The sequence below is a fragment of the Galendromus occidentalis genome, unplaced genomic scaffold (genome assembly GCF_000255335.2).
Source record: "Galendromus occidentalis unplaced genomic scaffold, Mocc_1.1 scf7180000077258, whole genome shotgun sequence".
Lineage (NCBI taxonomy): Eukaryota > Metazoa > Arthropoda > Arachnida > Mesostigmata > Phytoseiidae > Galendromus > Galendromus occidentalis.
Window position 1 is genome coordinate 32,800 of NW_003805246.1, and position 16,466 is coordinate 49,265.

The 16,466-nt window shown below is 50.5% G+C and overlaps 1 protein-coding gene across 1 annotated transcript; it reads left to right on the forward strand.

Moving 5' to 3' along the window:
• The first annotated feature begins 5,869 nt into the window (after positions 1–5,869).
• On the forward strand, positions 5,870–16,325 carry LOC100898171 (uncharacterized). Its single transcript, XM_003742032.2, has 7 exons — positions 5,870–6,316; positions 14,555–14,726; positions 14,879–15,008; positions 15,094–15,332; positions 15,543–15,719; positions 15,845–15,997; positions 16,111–16,325. Exons 1-7 carry the CDS (start codon positions 5,870–5,872, stop codon positions 16,323–16,325), a joined length of 1,533 nt encoding a protein of 510 aa, XP_003742080.2.
• The last annotated feature ends 141 nt before the right edge of the window (positions 16,326–16,466 follow it).

Below are 16,466 nucleotides of genomic sequence, written 5' to 3' on the forward strand. Positions count from 1 at the left end.
TCACCCATCGCCGCGAATCAGCAGAGCTCCCTCGTAGTATCCACAGCAGCGGCGAGAACATTGAGAAAGGGCATTCGGCAGAGCACTCCTTACAGCGATCCGCGAAATTCGCTTCGACGCGCGTTGCTGCGGATCCGGATCCGCGGATTTTGACAGTTGCCACCTGCAGGTAATATCTGCCGCGTGTTTTTATGCATCAATATACCGTAAATATTCTAATTGAAGGGCAGTCCCCCATAGACGGGCAGTCTCTAATAAACGGGCAGGTTTGGGAGGACCGAAGAAATAGACGGGCAGTCTCTAATACACGGGCAGTCTCCAATAAACGGGCACCTTGGGGTCAGAAATTCAGGTTCCCAAGTCGCGGAAAAACTGAAACTTCTCTCGAAGCTTGCGTGTATGAAGATCTAGCATGGTCTAGGCATTTATTCGACGGTTTGGGTATTTTTATGGCTACGTGAGCAACCTGGTCCTATTCTCTTGTCGGGGGATTGAAGAAATAGACGGGCAGTCCCTAATAGACGGGTAGGTTTCGGAGGAGTCGAAAAATAGACGGGCATGCCCTTCAATTAGATGAATATTTACGGTACATACGTAAAAACAGACGTATGCAGTTATCTGATAATTCCGGGGAGCCGGGTTCGCGAGGACCGTGCGAGTCTCGTGAGTCGGATCCGCGGATCCGGATCCGCTGGAATCCTTAGCGATAGGTATGTACCTACTAACGATTGCACGGGTCCAAAAGTTGAATGATGTCGTGTTCACGCTTCCCGCTTCCATCTTCACGTCGCGTCGGGCCGCTTCGAAGCACACAGTTTTCATCGACTCCGAATTAGGATTCAGAGAATTGTCGCCGGAAGTCTCGAGTTCGTGTTTTTCCCACCCTTGACTCGGTTTCAGGAGGAGTGGGTCACTCAAATCGGAGTCGAGCTTGGTACATTAGAGTCCCGATGATTCGTGTCTCTCGGGAGGCAATATTTCAATATATATATAGGGGAGACGCGAATCGCGAGTTACCGGGATGGATATAATGCAATAACCTCAAAATTAGTCTACGTTTACTAGGTATAATTAACTCAAACGATATCACATTTCGATTATCGCAAATTTTCTGACACATTCGTGCTATGTTCAGAGGGTAATGGGAGCACGACACCGGGGGACTCTATCAGGGTGAGCGCGATCTAAAGGGTGAATCGAAGTACCGAACAATGTTTATCTGTTTTCGCTGAGACTAAATAGGTATCTTCGTTTCATTCTGATAGTGACCGAAGCAAGCAAGAGCTTTAAATGTACCGAAAAAGAGCATTTTTTTTCTTGACGCGGCCGCGAATCGGGTACGAATTTTCGCCGCGAATTGCGAATTATCGGGATTTCGCGCATCATTGGGTACATGCGCTGGAATCCAGTGTCGAATCGAATGGAATAGGATCTTAATCAAGGATAGAGACGTCTGAGGCTTCCCGCTAGAGAATCTCCACGTAGAGAATTTTCACGAATCATCGAAAGCGCGAATTATCCGGACTCTACTGTAGCATATTCACAATTCCAGCTCAGGTTGCCGCAGAACAACTTAATCCGTCCGCGCCTGACGGAGAACGATGGGTTTTCGATCAGTTCAGTTTTCGCTATTCGATTCCAGAGGTTGATGGAGGGAAATTTCTCATCGAAATGCGAGTTTCTCGCTTGACCATTGCTTTGCCATCCTTTTGCGCGAATATTTCTCTGCTGAAGAATCATGAACGATGACGCCGCAAAAGTCGAATATATCGCCTCCTCCCATCGATTGAGGGTCGCTGAAGGACACGTGATTCCGTAGTTTCTCGGGTATCTGGAACGTTGCTTTGGTTAGAGCTCGAACTTCCGTGACCTTGTTCAAATCCAGTTTGCTGCTGGTTGTACATACATATGTGATGGAGGTTCGGATCAGCGTGGCGGGGAGTGAGAATCTCTATGTCATATTCCTGGTTTTCTTGACGGATCTCGGAGAACTCCACGCGTTTATCATTAAAAGCAACGAGTGGAATGGCCGTAGAAGCGCCAGCCTGTGCACAGAAGGAAACTATCCCATTGCTGTCCCTTTTACTCCATGTGGAAATCTTTTTCTTCGATAGTACTCGGAACTCTTATTTCTTTCGAGACGGGCACATCCGTAAGTCGCTCGAATTCGAATATGACATACGAGCTCGGCTCTCTTTCCAGCTGTATTGAGTCAATGATCGTCGAGTCAATGATGCCGGTGCCCTGTTTCTTCTGATGTTCAAAGAATTCAGCGGATCAGTCTCTATGTGCAAGCTCAAGCGTCGAAGCTCCAGATAAACTTCTCGGGACCCATCCGATGCGTTCGACTGGGTGTCGCGGGAAAGCATTGGTTTCCCCTGGACAAACGAAGGCAACTGCCCAAATAGTCCTTCTATCCAACCACAACGCCTCAAACGTCTGCGTCTCCCTTAGCGCTTCGGATGATCCGACCTCGGCTCATACGCCGAGGTCGAATGGCTCTTTCATCGCCGTAAATGCCGATGATTACGATGAACTCACTCTCCATTAAAGCCCCGAATCAGCTCCCCAGCGATTCTTGCGGTTTCGGATTCGCGGTTTTGAAGCCGCTGACATCCCCACTCGCAATTATAAGAGCGAGAGAAAGATTGGTGCGATCGAATGCCCTCCAGAGCTCTGGTTCCGTTAGGGACCCGAAACTGAGATCGATCACGAAAGGGAGTGCATTGGATCGCCTGGTGTGAGCAGTTCAGAGCGGAACGCTCCAATCTCGTACGAGAGCGTCTTTCCGAGAAGTCTCGTGTGAGAAGAAGGAGTGACCATTCCCCCCATGGTGCAAGGACGCGACATTCGTTGGTCAACACCGGAAGAAACTGATGCGTCCTTGACCTCAAGTTGTAGCGGGCCTGATCAGTCTTTCCGATGCAAGTGGTTTTCCGCATGCTTCATGCTCGCATCAAAGCTCAGGAAAATGTCTCGAACTAGCAGCCAGGTACAATTTGCGCTTCAAGGACAAGCCTGCGACAGCGAAGACTGAGTCGCGAAAGAGCAGAGGACCCCCGATATAAGAGAAGAGCTGAAGGGGAGGTATCGACTCCGTCACTCTCGGGAGATTGGTCGGACTGAAGCTAGCGAGCAGTAGCATATCCATCTCGGGGCTAGATGGAGCTCTAGTCCTTTCCCCAGGACATTCTCAGATAACGGTGACGTATAGGAGCTAGTCGCAATTGAATCCGATATCCGATACGAGTCCCCAAGAACTCAGGACGTCGACAACATCGGCAGCAAAATCTGCGCAGGCTCCATCTGCCCTCTGGTGTCACAGACAGTGATCTTCTTCCGCAGATGTCGTCGGCTAATGGGAGGAAGAATACGGATCGACTTCTCTTCTTGGGATCACGAAGATGCGCAGGGCTCCGAGAGCCTGAGCTCCACGATATTCCGCCCGTCGCGATCGGCCGCTCCCCGTCATACCATACTACCATTCTTGAATGTTTAGTTACTCAAAGAGGAGGAAAGATGGGAGAGAGTCGCAGTAGAAGGGTATTGCCATTATCATGGGGGCAAGCCTGCCGCCTGACCTTCATTTGCTCCTTTTGATTTCATCCATTGACCTATGGATTCGACGCAGACAGGTCGGACTCGACAAGGAATGGCCCCCAGGCGCCGACGTGGCGGCGCTTCGAGGTTCACAAGCTCACCGACGGAGACTACGGTCTCTCGGCTCTCGGGGGTCGCGTCCTCGAACTAGACGGTTCCAATGAAGATCCCTGTTGGCGATTAGTCCCCGTACGCTCGTACCCTTCGTTAGCACTCAACTGAGCGAGGGCGCTTCCTTAATTTACGCATCAACTGAAAGTAGGTTCAGGCAACGCCGAGAGCGATATGAGAATTCAGCTTTCAAACAAACTCCCAGTTGAGTCTTATTTGAAAGTCCGGAAAACGCTCCGTCTGTTTCAAAGAGGAAAGATGGAAACCCCTGTTCTGTATCAAAGAGGAGAGATGGAAACCCCTGTCCTGGATAACACCGAATGTCTATGTGCTGCGATAACCAACCCTCAGGTCTGAGTGAAAGTTTCCCGGAAGATAGTTCTGAAGTCGAGTAGAGTGCGTTGCGCGAACTGATCTGATCATTCAGCAGGACGATCGCGGACTACCGATTGAGGTATCAGGGGGAATGCCTCCTCAATAGGGCTTTTCCTCGAAATCTGGATACATAAGAATTCCCGAATGCATCGAACTTTTCGCGAAATGCATGAACTTGAAAGCTTCTATAAGCAGCCTCGCACAGTATTCGGAAAGTTCTCATCTTCCGGACTTTTCCGGCATTTTCCGAATCTCTGAACCTTCAATTCGTTCCCTCTCGTAAGACTCACGACCTCAAGACATGCGGTGACTTCGAATTGTCGGTGTGTTTTCGAGCAGAGATCACCGTCATCAGCATGTCCGAAAAATGGATCCGTCTGCAAAGTCCCATCACACAACTTGTTGTCAGACACTCATTGTCAGACACAGGACTTTTCCTTGCGCTGCGTTCCCCTCACTCCTGGACGGCCCTGGGTATGCGCGCTCGTGATACAGCGTCCTTTCCCGCCAAGGGGAGCCTTCTCCCCAGAGTGAAAGCGGGCGCCTGGGAGCGCAGTGGAAAGTAGCCGACTCTACGGTCGTCATCGATGTATGACCGGCTTTCTTCTGCGCAAGTTTCTCTGGAATCCTACCAAGCGAGCTCACCGGGAATGGGCATGCCCTGCCGAATGGGAGAAATCCTCAGAAGGCGAGTCATTACCTAGAGATGAATATGAGGGAGGGAAGCCGACTTCAGGCACTCTGGAAATTGTCCTGATATTCATATACATACATGATATACATACATATACATACATGCACGTACATCCATTAAAAATGCATGGCTGTAAAAAGGAACCTGGGCGCAGGTTCCTCCGCAGGTGTGAAGATGCCACCCCGGGAATCGTAAGACAGTCTAGGATTTGCCTAATATTTTAGGCCTCGATACGAGTTCGCTCTGAGCTCAGGAAAATCGGTGGGGATTAGCATGGGTGATGACTTCCGCAACCAACGCGCATAGCTCAAATGACAGATGAAAAGCTCCGATTCTCGACGCACAAGGTTAGCGCTCGGCGTCCTACAGTCCCAACATCGGGATTAAGGCTTCGAAATTTTCAAGTAATGATGACATCCCTCGAGGAACCCATCTCGATGAATGTCAGTTCTTAATTTCTGACCATTGCAGCCGTGATTCCTGAGCCAGATGTCGCGCAAAGATCTTGGTCTATCGGAGAAAATCGCCATCCTCGACAGCATCAAGTCAGAGCCCCATCGCTCCAGCCGCCGCTTAGCGGAAATTACAGGGATCTCTAAATCATCGATCCTCCGGATACTCCGCGATGAGAAAAGATTGAGAGGTCTGTGGGCATCTGAGGATCGCCGAGATGTGAAACGGTACCGAGAAAGTAAATGTCCGGAAGTCGACGAAGCCCTCAGACAATGGTTCATCAGCGCGGGTTCTAGAAGCGAAAGTCTGAGTGGTTCAGTGCTCATGAAGAAGGCCGAACAACTCGCTCTCGAACTCGGAAAAAATGATTTCAGAGCAACTGATGGTTGGCTTTCTCGTTGGAAACAGCGTCACAGCATCAAATTCAAGAGATCTGCGGCTGATGTTCCCACTGCAAGTCAATGGAGAGCAGAACGCTTGCCGGAAATCCTTCAGTCATTCGACGCCGACAGTATCTACAATGCAGCAGAATCAACTTTGTTCCATCGACCTGACCGTCCATCGTGCCGGAACGTCGACTCGCCGGGTATTGCGGACAGAACAATGGACCGACTCACGGTCTTGTGCTGCACCAACATGGCTGGATCCGACAAGCGAGAACTTTTGATAATTGGACACAGTGTTGAGCCCATATGCATTAGTGACTTCAAGCTAGAAAATTTCCAATTCTCTTTTTTCGCGAATAATAACGCGAGAATCACAACACCTATCTTCGGCTCGTGGTTAGCCGCCTGGGACGAAGAATTGCAGCGGGTCGGGAGACGAATCCTGCTGCTCGTCGACGATTGCATCCCGCGACCGCATGTCGAATCCTTCAAGAATATAGTTTTCGAGCTCCTTCCCACCAATGCAATCGCGAAAATTCAGCCTCTCAGTTTGGGCGTCATCGACTACTTCAAGACGTCGTTCAGTGCGAGGCTCCAAGAGTCTCTCAATCAAGCAATTGAGCAAAGCTCGACGAGGGCTTCCCCGGAATTGAACTTGATGCAGGCCGCTCTCATCGCAGCAGATAGTTGGAACAATGTCAGTCAAACTCTAATCCGGGATTGTTTCGTTCGGTGCGGATTCAAAGTCGGGCTCGCTGGAGGCCAGGAATCAGATCTCATTGTGCCGAGCCCTGTATCGGGCTGCGGAACTTCTACTCTTCAAGGGAACCTTGATCGCAGCGTATCAATCGTTCCGGCGTCCCAAAGACTTGGAGAGCTTGATAGCGGCGCTATCAGCAGAAATTGTGCCGACCTAGAACAAACCAATGCTCCGAACATCATATACAGCGGATGTGGGACCATTCTGGGCGGGATCTCTTGCAGCGAAGCTCTCGAATGCCTCGAAAAAGTTAAGCGTTATTTTCTCCAGAAAGGACGTGATAGTTGTCCCATGACAGAGCTCGCGAGCTGCATTGCATTCGTATCAGAGCAAAACATTGGGGATAGTTGAGAGCAATTTCATCGCGGCGCCCGCGCCGGTTTCACCCGGAATCATCCCTCTGTACTCAATACTCGGTCCGACTTCTCGCTGCGGGTCGGGGGTGACTTCTCGCTCGGGGTCTTTGAACGAGGCGGATGAGACGAGTGAGAGCCGAAAGAACGATTTCCTCTAGGTATTTCCGGGCGTCCCCGGGCTGTGATTGGAGGTATTCGCTGTGGATGGGGTTACGGTGCGCAAGGAAACTCAAGCAAGTAGTGGTCTCGTCGCGGAGATACTCGTCATTAGATATATATAAATATTTCTCATCTGAGGTTCGCTTCTAATGTATACTATTCATCTCTTGAAATATAAAGTTTCAGCTCGTCGATGACTCATTGTTTTAGCCTTGCCAAGGGAGAGGTTCGATGAAAGTAGCAACCGCGTATATCCTGTTACTGACAACTTTCTATCAACGGTCCTCACATTGACGATCTCTGCGCCGGATGAAGCGACGGCGGCGCGCGCTTACCGATCAACCTAAGACGGAGATCATGTTGTTTCCTTGAAAACAGAATCTAATTCAAGGCTGATCATGGCGGCGAGGAGTTCTTTCATTCCCGGAGGATTTTCTCCCACAGGTTTCTGGGAAGGAAATCGTTGAACCCACCGCGACTCACCGACGCATCAATGTCAGGACTCCCCACGGAGATGCAGGGGTTCCGCGCTTCATTTATTGCACCCAGCAGACAAAGTACGCCCTCAATCTCCTCAGAGAGACTCAGATGGCTGTCTGCGGAAATCGTGTTGATATTGACGCGCTCCATGCCCATCTTTGGAACACGAAACCATCAATGAATGGTGATCAGAAGATTGCGCCCGACCTCATTATGAGCGAGCCAGACTCCCGCGAGCGTGGTGATGGACTACGATCGAGCCATGATGAATGCAGTAAGGAATTGTGTCCCGCCGGGAACAAGCACTCACGGATGTTTTTTCCCTACGGTGTTCAAGCTCCGCTTGTCGAGGCGCATGGAGGCTTGTGGAGTCGCTGCGAGACGCACGACGACTTCGCGCTGAAGACTCGGAGGATAGCTGCCTCGCCTTCTGTTCCCCACGCTGAGCTGGATAACGCCATCTCCGAGCTTTCGCCCTGCTCGCCCGTCGACCTTGTCTCGCTTCTCAATTATTTCGGAGACGCTGATACCGGACGGTTGAATCGGATCCGCCCAGAAGGTACTGTGGACCGGAGGACACCGCACTTTTTCGTTGACATGTGGCCGGTTTATCAGCGAACGAACACTAAATGGCGGAGCGCGTACGAATACCTACGCTGAAGTGGCCAACCGCCGACTCCGAGTCGAATCCGAATCCAACATTCGAAATTCATCGATGCACTCAAGGCAGGCACGTCGGATGCCAAAAAAGATACGTTGGGGCAGACGAGCGAGGCCCAAAAGTCGTTCACCGAGCCGGGCATCTCTAACATGTTGGATACCTTCGTGGTATCGCCCATAATTTCCTCATGGAGGCGAACTTCTCGGTCCCGATGAGGGAAAGCATAAATAGGGTTCGATGATACTTTGTCATATACGTTGGTAACTCTGAACTCAAAATGAACCGATGCGAATCACGAAAAGCTCGGAAGGATTGGAATAAGGCACCCAGCAGTAAGGAACGGCGATAGGGTACGGAAGGATTGAGTGCCTTACGCCTTAGCTACCAAATCCATCGACCCACCCCGGGCTTTGGATATCAATACAATCCATTTCTTCCTGAAGTTGTCTATATCTACTTTCTGCGTATGAGCTCTAAAGTCTCAAAACAAGCGTCTCCTTGAATTCGATCGCCTTCGCAACCTCGCGTACTGAAGTACGGTTGCTCAGGCGATACGTCGCTTGTCCGAGGCTCTGCTCAAACTCAGGTTCTCAGGTGAAGTCTCCCAACAAGGAGCATCTCATCCGGAGGCGTATCCGGGGGCGAAAACCTGGTACCACCCCCCCCCTTCCCCCGGGAAAACCCTGCAAACGCTGCTGATCTCATCTGAGCGAAATCGGGATTCTTCCGACCATTTAGTCTTTTGCCCGGTTTCTTTTGGCCAGTTGGACCATTGGCTCAGTAGGTTTCTCGCCTAGTTCGTTTCTGAGCTTATAGAATTGTAGAATACCATGAAGGGTCAGGTGGGGTGTCAGGAATCTATTCGCGAACTTGGTCGGCGGCTGAATCTTGAATCGATCCTTACTTGCGACGACATTCTATATCTAGAGGAATATCTCGAGTGCGCAAAACCGCTTTCCGATGCACTGAACATAATCAAGGAAGAAGAAACAGCCTGATACGGCATTCTGCGCCCGACGCTCTAAGTGGTCAAGCGCCCGACTCTCTACGTGGTCAAGCGCCAACTGGGCGCAGTGACGCAATCGAACCAACGCCATTGACGGCCGGTCGGCGTCTCGAAGACGAGTTCAATCGTCGTCGTTCACAAGGCGAGAAGGCCACCATAGCCGCTCTCTCACTGCCGCGTTCCAAGAAAAAGAATGGTTTCCGTTCTTTCCGCCGGCAGACCAGGGTCATATTCTCAATTCACTTGAAGACTTCATGCGCGAGAATTCGAACCCTGTGGATATTGCATCCAGCCGATAGACTAGACGATTGCCACCACTTCAGCGAAACGTACCACCGATCAATGTTTTTCCGCGGTCTCAATGAGAATAGAAAAGTGATGATGCAGCGATACTTCAACGAACCGCAAGCCAGCCCGTGCATACTGAGGAATTTCCCGCCGATAGACCGCATCTTCCGGGAGTTCAATACTGCAACAAACGAGGGATAAGAGGTGGCAGATACCTTCCCAGATAATCGTCGATAATCACGATTCACGATGTTCGCTGATTCGGATGCATTCATCGATGTTCTGATCCAAAACCCGAAACTGAATCGAATCGGTCCAAATCTCACGGGACCTTGAGAAAAGGACGGTTATCGGAGTTCAAGCATTGACCCTCGCTTATCGGAGACTGTCGGACTCCGACAGCGCAGTCGCAGGCACTAGTTTCGCGTTAGCAGGTCTGTCGCTACTGGAGGTGGTTCTCTAACACTTCCGAGCGCCGAGCGCCGACAAGCATTGTCGGCCGTTTCTTGGTCCGATTCTTGGACCTTGGATTTCATCCACAACGAATGAGCTTCGGCCCCACTGCGGCGTCGGAGCTCGAAGCCTCTCTCTATCAATGCAAGAAAGCCAGACCACCCCGCATCGCTTCCAGCAGACGGCTCCTCTTCTCTTACGCAGGGGGCGAAAAGCCCTCAGTGGACCTCAAATAGATGAGACAGCCCCCGTCATTTTTGCCGAACTGAGGATACCGCGAAATACCTTGCGATGAAGGTGATGATGAGCTCCGGCGAATCGCTACCCTTGATCGATAGGGCTATTCTGTCGCGGGAGAAAATCGCTCATATCGCGGCTGGATCGCGGCGAATATACGCAAAATTGCGGAAAGTCACCTAATTTGCTCGGAATCGCGGTGAAGCGCGGAGTTCGCTCGTACTTAGCGGAAAGAGTGGCTCCTCAGAACAAGCGAGCCTTGCAACGATCTTACTGCATCCTCCAGTACCCCATGCTTCCCTCGCCGGGTGGGACAGTCAGTCCTGCCATTTACTTCATTGTCAGATCGTAGCCACCACCAAAGCACCTAGGCGTGATTTCTATCGTGACATGGTTTTTCGTCTTCGCGTCGTCGTCGGTGCTTGAATGATCCCTTGGCGAAGCACGGGTAGTACGCGGTAGTCCAGAATATATGTATCTACTCGACAGGACCAGATCCTTCCGCTGCCGACCCGCTGCGGGTGGGAAAGAGTGCGCATCGGCAGACTTCGACCGATCAAGCCACGCGTCTATAGAGGATGAGCTCAGGTTCGTCATGTTCTCTATGTCTGGCTAAGAGAGAGCCAGCACCGTAGATCCATGAAGGCATTTCCCACTCAGCCACTCCGTGGATGGGACCGTCCTAGCTGTCTGCAGACGCATGGAGTACGATGGGACAACGATGCCAGCACCAGCGGAGATCCTTCGTCGCCGACTATTCTATTATCTAGAAGTTTCGCAGAGCTTGCGCTCTCTGAGCTTCCCGCCAGCGATTTCCCTGAGTCTGAGTCGGTGTCCGAGGAACATATTCTCTTGTAGGCACAGCGACTGTCCTCTCATCCGATGCGGAAGTCTCGCAGCCCATTGTTGGACCCAGCTGTCCCGTGAGTTTCTCGGCCTTTGGGGCTACCCTCAGTCAATGCGTCGCTGCGGCCCAGGTAAATGAGCTCCGATGACTACGGGAATTCAAGGATGCTGATCGTACGCCTTCCCCGCAAACAGTCATTTTGAGATTTACCAAGTTCGCCGCTAAGGAGCCGACGCCTCTATCGATTAGACAAGTTGGAAGAAGAGATATATACATCTGATATATGTATGTATAGTATAATATGTAAATAGCTCCGCATCTATTTTCCATTTTCGTGACTGTATGGAGCGACGCCGACTTCACATGACGTTGGATGAAGAATTTATGATAATTACGCAAGGGGCTAATGTATGAGAGCGTTGGAATCTTGTTACTCATGGGATTCCGCGCTCCTCACTCATATTCTTGCGTTCGGTTGAATGTTCGGTCCAGAAAGGTCAGAGCGGAGGGACAGATAGTTCCGGACGAGTAATTTCGGCCGTCTCACCTGCCGCCAGGAATGATAGGAGCTGATTGAATGCTCGGGGAACATACTGTCTGAGTCAGGCGGTTCGCCCAGAGTCCCAATGCTCCGCGGTGTATCGCTGACGAGAGGCATCCACGCTGCGATGAGGCCACGGTAATGTGCTCATAATCAAGAGCCTGATTCTCTCGCTTGAAGATGGACATGGAGCGATTACGATTAAATATATGCTATTCGCTGACCGCTCCCAGTGAAGATTATTGGTGAGCGCCTTCGGATGATGCTATCAGGTGGCGATGATGATTGCTTATTGACTACAATCGATTTCTTCTCTCCCGCGGGGTAACTATCGAACGTTGCCGAATTCTAGACCGTTGCAGAAGCTATGCGCTGCGATAGAGACACAATGGACAGTCCTCCCGATGCTTTGAATACAGGCTGGTATATACAAGCCGGAACCCCGATTGTGAGAAAGGAACGTTCATCGATGACGAGAAGAATATTGAGACAAGCCTCGGTGTGCTTCGCCATCATGGTATTCTGGGTGTTTCGAACAGATTGCTATACAGTTCTGCCATGGCACCCGGCGGAGATGGAGTCGACCGCAGAAGAGCGGTCGGTAATCACCATAATTTAGGGAGAGTTGATGTTGAGAACGAGCTAAATCGATCGGATTACTGCGCCATGCCGCCCACTGAACAAGGTCGAGCCGTAATCACGCGACTCGAATACTTTTCCCCAATGATCCTCGGCCTAAGCTGCGTCTCAAATTCGAGGGAGCCCTTGCACGGGCAGAGACGCTCCATGGAGCTTCAAAAAGCTTCAGATTCAAGGATTGATGATTCTATGATTTGTGGTCGGTCTTCTGGCTGCATTAGGGTCCATTTCGATTCGTGATCTTATCTAATCAAGGCACGATAGTCGGAAAAGATAAGCTGAGGTTACCTCTACAGAAAATTGCTGTGTTGGCTGTTCGGCGTTTCTTGTTCCTACGACGATAAGGGTCAGTCAACGTGGTTGTCGTGGTCCCGATCCGAATTTCTCGGATTTTTACCGACGCGAATCCGGCAATGAATCTTATTCAGCAACAGGATCCAACCAATGATGGACACAATCATCCGAACTCGATGTCAGGCAAATATGTCGACCACTCATTGTGAGATCTCTTCTCTAGAGGCGTGCGAGAGGCTTGTCAACTTCTTGGCGAGCGAGTGCCAAAGAGTTCAATCCTAATCCCATCCAGGAGGCTCGCCTCGCGGCTCTCGACGCGCAAGCACGTTCGGACTGAGACGACATATCAATTGCTCTGGACGCAACACGCGCGGATGGAAAACCCGAAAATACCGGATGCTCACAACAAGCGTTTCTGAAGTGACGTTTGGGCAAGATCAGAAAAGATGGTGAGCATCGCTGTGGAGGATCGCCAAGATGATACTTGTTTTTCCTGCATTTTTTGTCGACCGTAATCATTCGAGGGATTTCTGCGAATGATGTCGATAGATTCGTGGAGCTGGAGCGGTCTGAGCGGCTTTCCTCGCAGCATTTCATTGGCAGGTGCGAGCGCGACGGAAGAAAAAATCCCCACCTCAATCGAGTACAAGTATCTAAATTTTTTCTGACGACCCATCGCTCTTCGACTAGATCCGACTGGACTATCTTTTCGGCAAGGTCGGCCAAGCCACCCAGGTCGGTAGCATCCGAATCGATTGGGGACTCGGAGTCCCCCTCGGGCGCATGCAGAAGATTCCATCGGACAAGCGTCAGATAGAGGGATTCCGAGCACTCCGAAACGCTCAAATAGGCCCTCAACGTGGCACATTTGTTCTATGTCTTTCCAATTTAATCCTTCATGATTTGCGAATCCGAGAGCAGGCTAACTCGAAGCTCATGGGCCGAAGCTCCCTAACGTCCAATGACCTCGAACATCTTCCGGTAAAGGCTCCTCAAAGAGACAGAAAATACTTGTCGCAACGCATCTCCAGGCTTCCCGAGGGGAATATACCAGAGAGGAGACATTTTCACTCGGATTTTCGTTGCTGATACCCCGGTTCAGAGTCGCCGTTGGAACAATTCCGATGTCCTCACAAATATAAATAATTCATTCCAGAGTGTTCACGTGATGGTCACTCAAGCAAATCAGCGGCAAATCAGCTCGGTGACTGATCATTCTTCATAGGATGAGGGCGCGATCGCATTTCGTAAGCGACAAAGGCCAAATTACTCGTGATATTTAGACGTATTCATGTGAGTGGCGCAGCACAACCATGTTGGAGTCGAGCAGTAAACTTGTAGTCGATATTCCAGGATAAACTTGACCAGTCTTGGAAACGCTTCTGGCGAGGGTGACCTGCCGTCGCACTCTCCGGCTCACGCAGTATTTTATCGACGAATAGGGACAGACGGGTAGTCGAGAGGAAGGCAGCCTATCTTTCACTTTCATTCATGGACTTCTTCGTAACAAGTGTGTGCATTGTGTCCCTCTTCTGGCTCTCTCATACTTCGTTCCCAGAAGCACTGCATGTGGAGATCGATCCCGATATCCGTGAGAGACCAGCGGTAAGGTTGATTAGGAGCCATCGCACGCCTCATTCCTCCCGGAGCTCATGATTTGGATTTCCATTGACTTTAAAAATCACTTCCGGAATCCGCGCAAGCTCCTTAGACGTACCGAGAAGGATTGAGCATTGAGCCAATCTATTCGAAAAGCATCCGTCGCGATTCATTAATTCATCGCATTGAATACAAACGTCCTCGGGAAATGTCAAAGTTGGAAAGGCCCACGTCGAGGAGGACTCGTGTATGCTCACTACCTATCGCGGGGTCGACGAATTCGCGACTGGCACGCCATTGCCCCTCTCGAGCTTCAGTGCTTGGAGGCAAGATCCTCGGTTGCTACTGTTCAGTATTCGGATGACTCCTATCAGGAAAGAATCGAAGTCCCACTCCCCCTGCGAAATGAGCTTAAAACCCGCAAATGTAGCTCACAGAAAATTTCATTCGAATCTCGAAATCGGCGGCGCAGGCGTCGGCTTCCGGCTGGACTCGTCGCTATCGCTTTCGTGGCACTCAGCACAAAAGATTCGTGGATATCGAAGTAGGCAAGTTATGGAGCTTCCCGTATAGACCATTCGGAGAATTTATTTGACGATCTTCGAAAATCGGCAGGACATGTCATTCACGGGAAGAGATGAGCTGAAATCATTGTTCGTGATCGCAAGACACTCCATCCGTGCTCCCATCTTCTATCCGCCGCATGATGAATTTCTGAACCCGAAACCGTTCTCTCGAGGTCCGGGCTATCTCACGCAGAAGGGCATTGACAGCGCTGTTCGAGTCGGTACGTAAATTTCTGTGCGAGCAGTCGCTTTCCGGGTATATTTCTCCGGGGATGCCCGCGATGTTCGGCGAGTTCCTCTCTGGAAAGGAGGGTACTTTGCTCGAGTCCATGTAAGCCAGTAGATCCCGTATAGATTGAGACGACTTCCTCAGGGAAAATTTGGAAGCGATGGTATCCCGACCTAATCACTGGCAATGCCAGAGAAGTGTGGGCTAGGTCTTCAGAGTCTTACCGTTGCGCAGAAACGGCTCAGTCAATCCTCTACTCGATCTACACCACGGAGTGAGTTCTTTCTCATCCTTTCATGGGAGCACGTGCGTACGCATTCACACCGCTGTATTGCTCAAGAACGATTCCGTCATCGCAGGAGTCATTACCAGCCAATATCTGTCATTGTGCCCCCGTCGAACACCGATAAGTACACCTCATCGAATAGCCTCTCGGATGAAGAGCTCTCCAAATGCATGGATGGTTATTATGGTATCCAAGTCAAGTCGATAGGGGGAAAGCCTACCACCGTCGCTGATGTTCTGCGCTTCGTTGCGGAGAAATTGGGGCTTGCTGATCGCAGCGCAGATGCCTTCGATATGTTCATCTATCTAGACGGTGAGATCGGCCCCTAATCTGCCTGGGTTTGATTCTGCCTAGGAATTTGATTCTGGAGCGGGCAGTGGTCGTCGGATCTAGATCCAACGATCGCTACCAGATTGAGTTCCATCATTCCGATGAAGACGTGTAAAACTCGTATCTGCAAAGTAAACACGTAACCGTCAATTTTTGCCTGGAACACTTGGAAACATGTCATCATTCAATAAGGCATTGAATCGCTGCGTTACGAGAACCTGGAGCAGCCGCCGTGGTACACAAGTAACAAGGAATCGATCGACGAAGTGTACGGAATTCTCTATGATCGGATCACATCGACTCTGAGGCCCTACTATGGATATTTTCTTCTTCGCGGTCTAGCAGATCGTATGAAGTTGCTGAAAGATGGTGAGACAAACGTACATGTGACTCACCTAATCGTAGTATATGTTCATCGTGACTTCACGTGATATGCTCTTCGACGTGTATGATGGATCATTTGTGTTCAGCCCATAATCGGGGCATCTTCACAGGGAAACCCCCCTATGGAGACAAGTGGAGTTTATTCCTCGAGCATGATTTTTCCATATCAGCGACGCTCTCGGGCCTGGACCAGGGTTTCGAAAAGCTCAAGGCGAATTTCTTGGGGGCTGTTTTCTTCGAGATGTATCAAAGAAAGACAGATGGTTAGTCCCGGTACCCAGTGGGTACTCGGGCATACCCTGATACTGAAAATATATGTACGAGCCCTTGCTGCATCCTTGCGTGCTTCGTTCACTCATATTCGGTTCCGCCGCAGGGTCTCACTACATGAAACTCTTCTGGAGCAGAGGACTTCAGTCGAATGGAACTTACTGTGAAAAGGAACCATTGAATCTGAAAGGGAGCAATGGGACGAATGAGATCGCATTCGATGACCTGTGGGCGAAATTTCGTAACAATGTCTTCGAAGACTACATGACTGACAGCAAACATGCACTGATCGGATACACGGGAGAAGATGCCCTCGTCTGAGAATCGGGAGGATCCGCTCTGCATCTCCATATACCGAGTGGATGGAGGTCCGCGGAGAATGGTATTCGAGAGATTCCGAGTGAGCAATAGACCCAAAGAAGAAATGGATGGATCTACGGAAGGGCTCGGAAACCTTCCCAG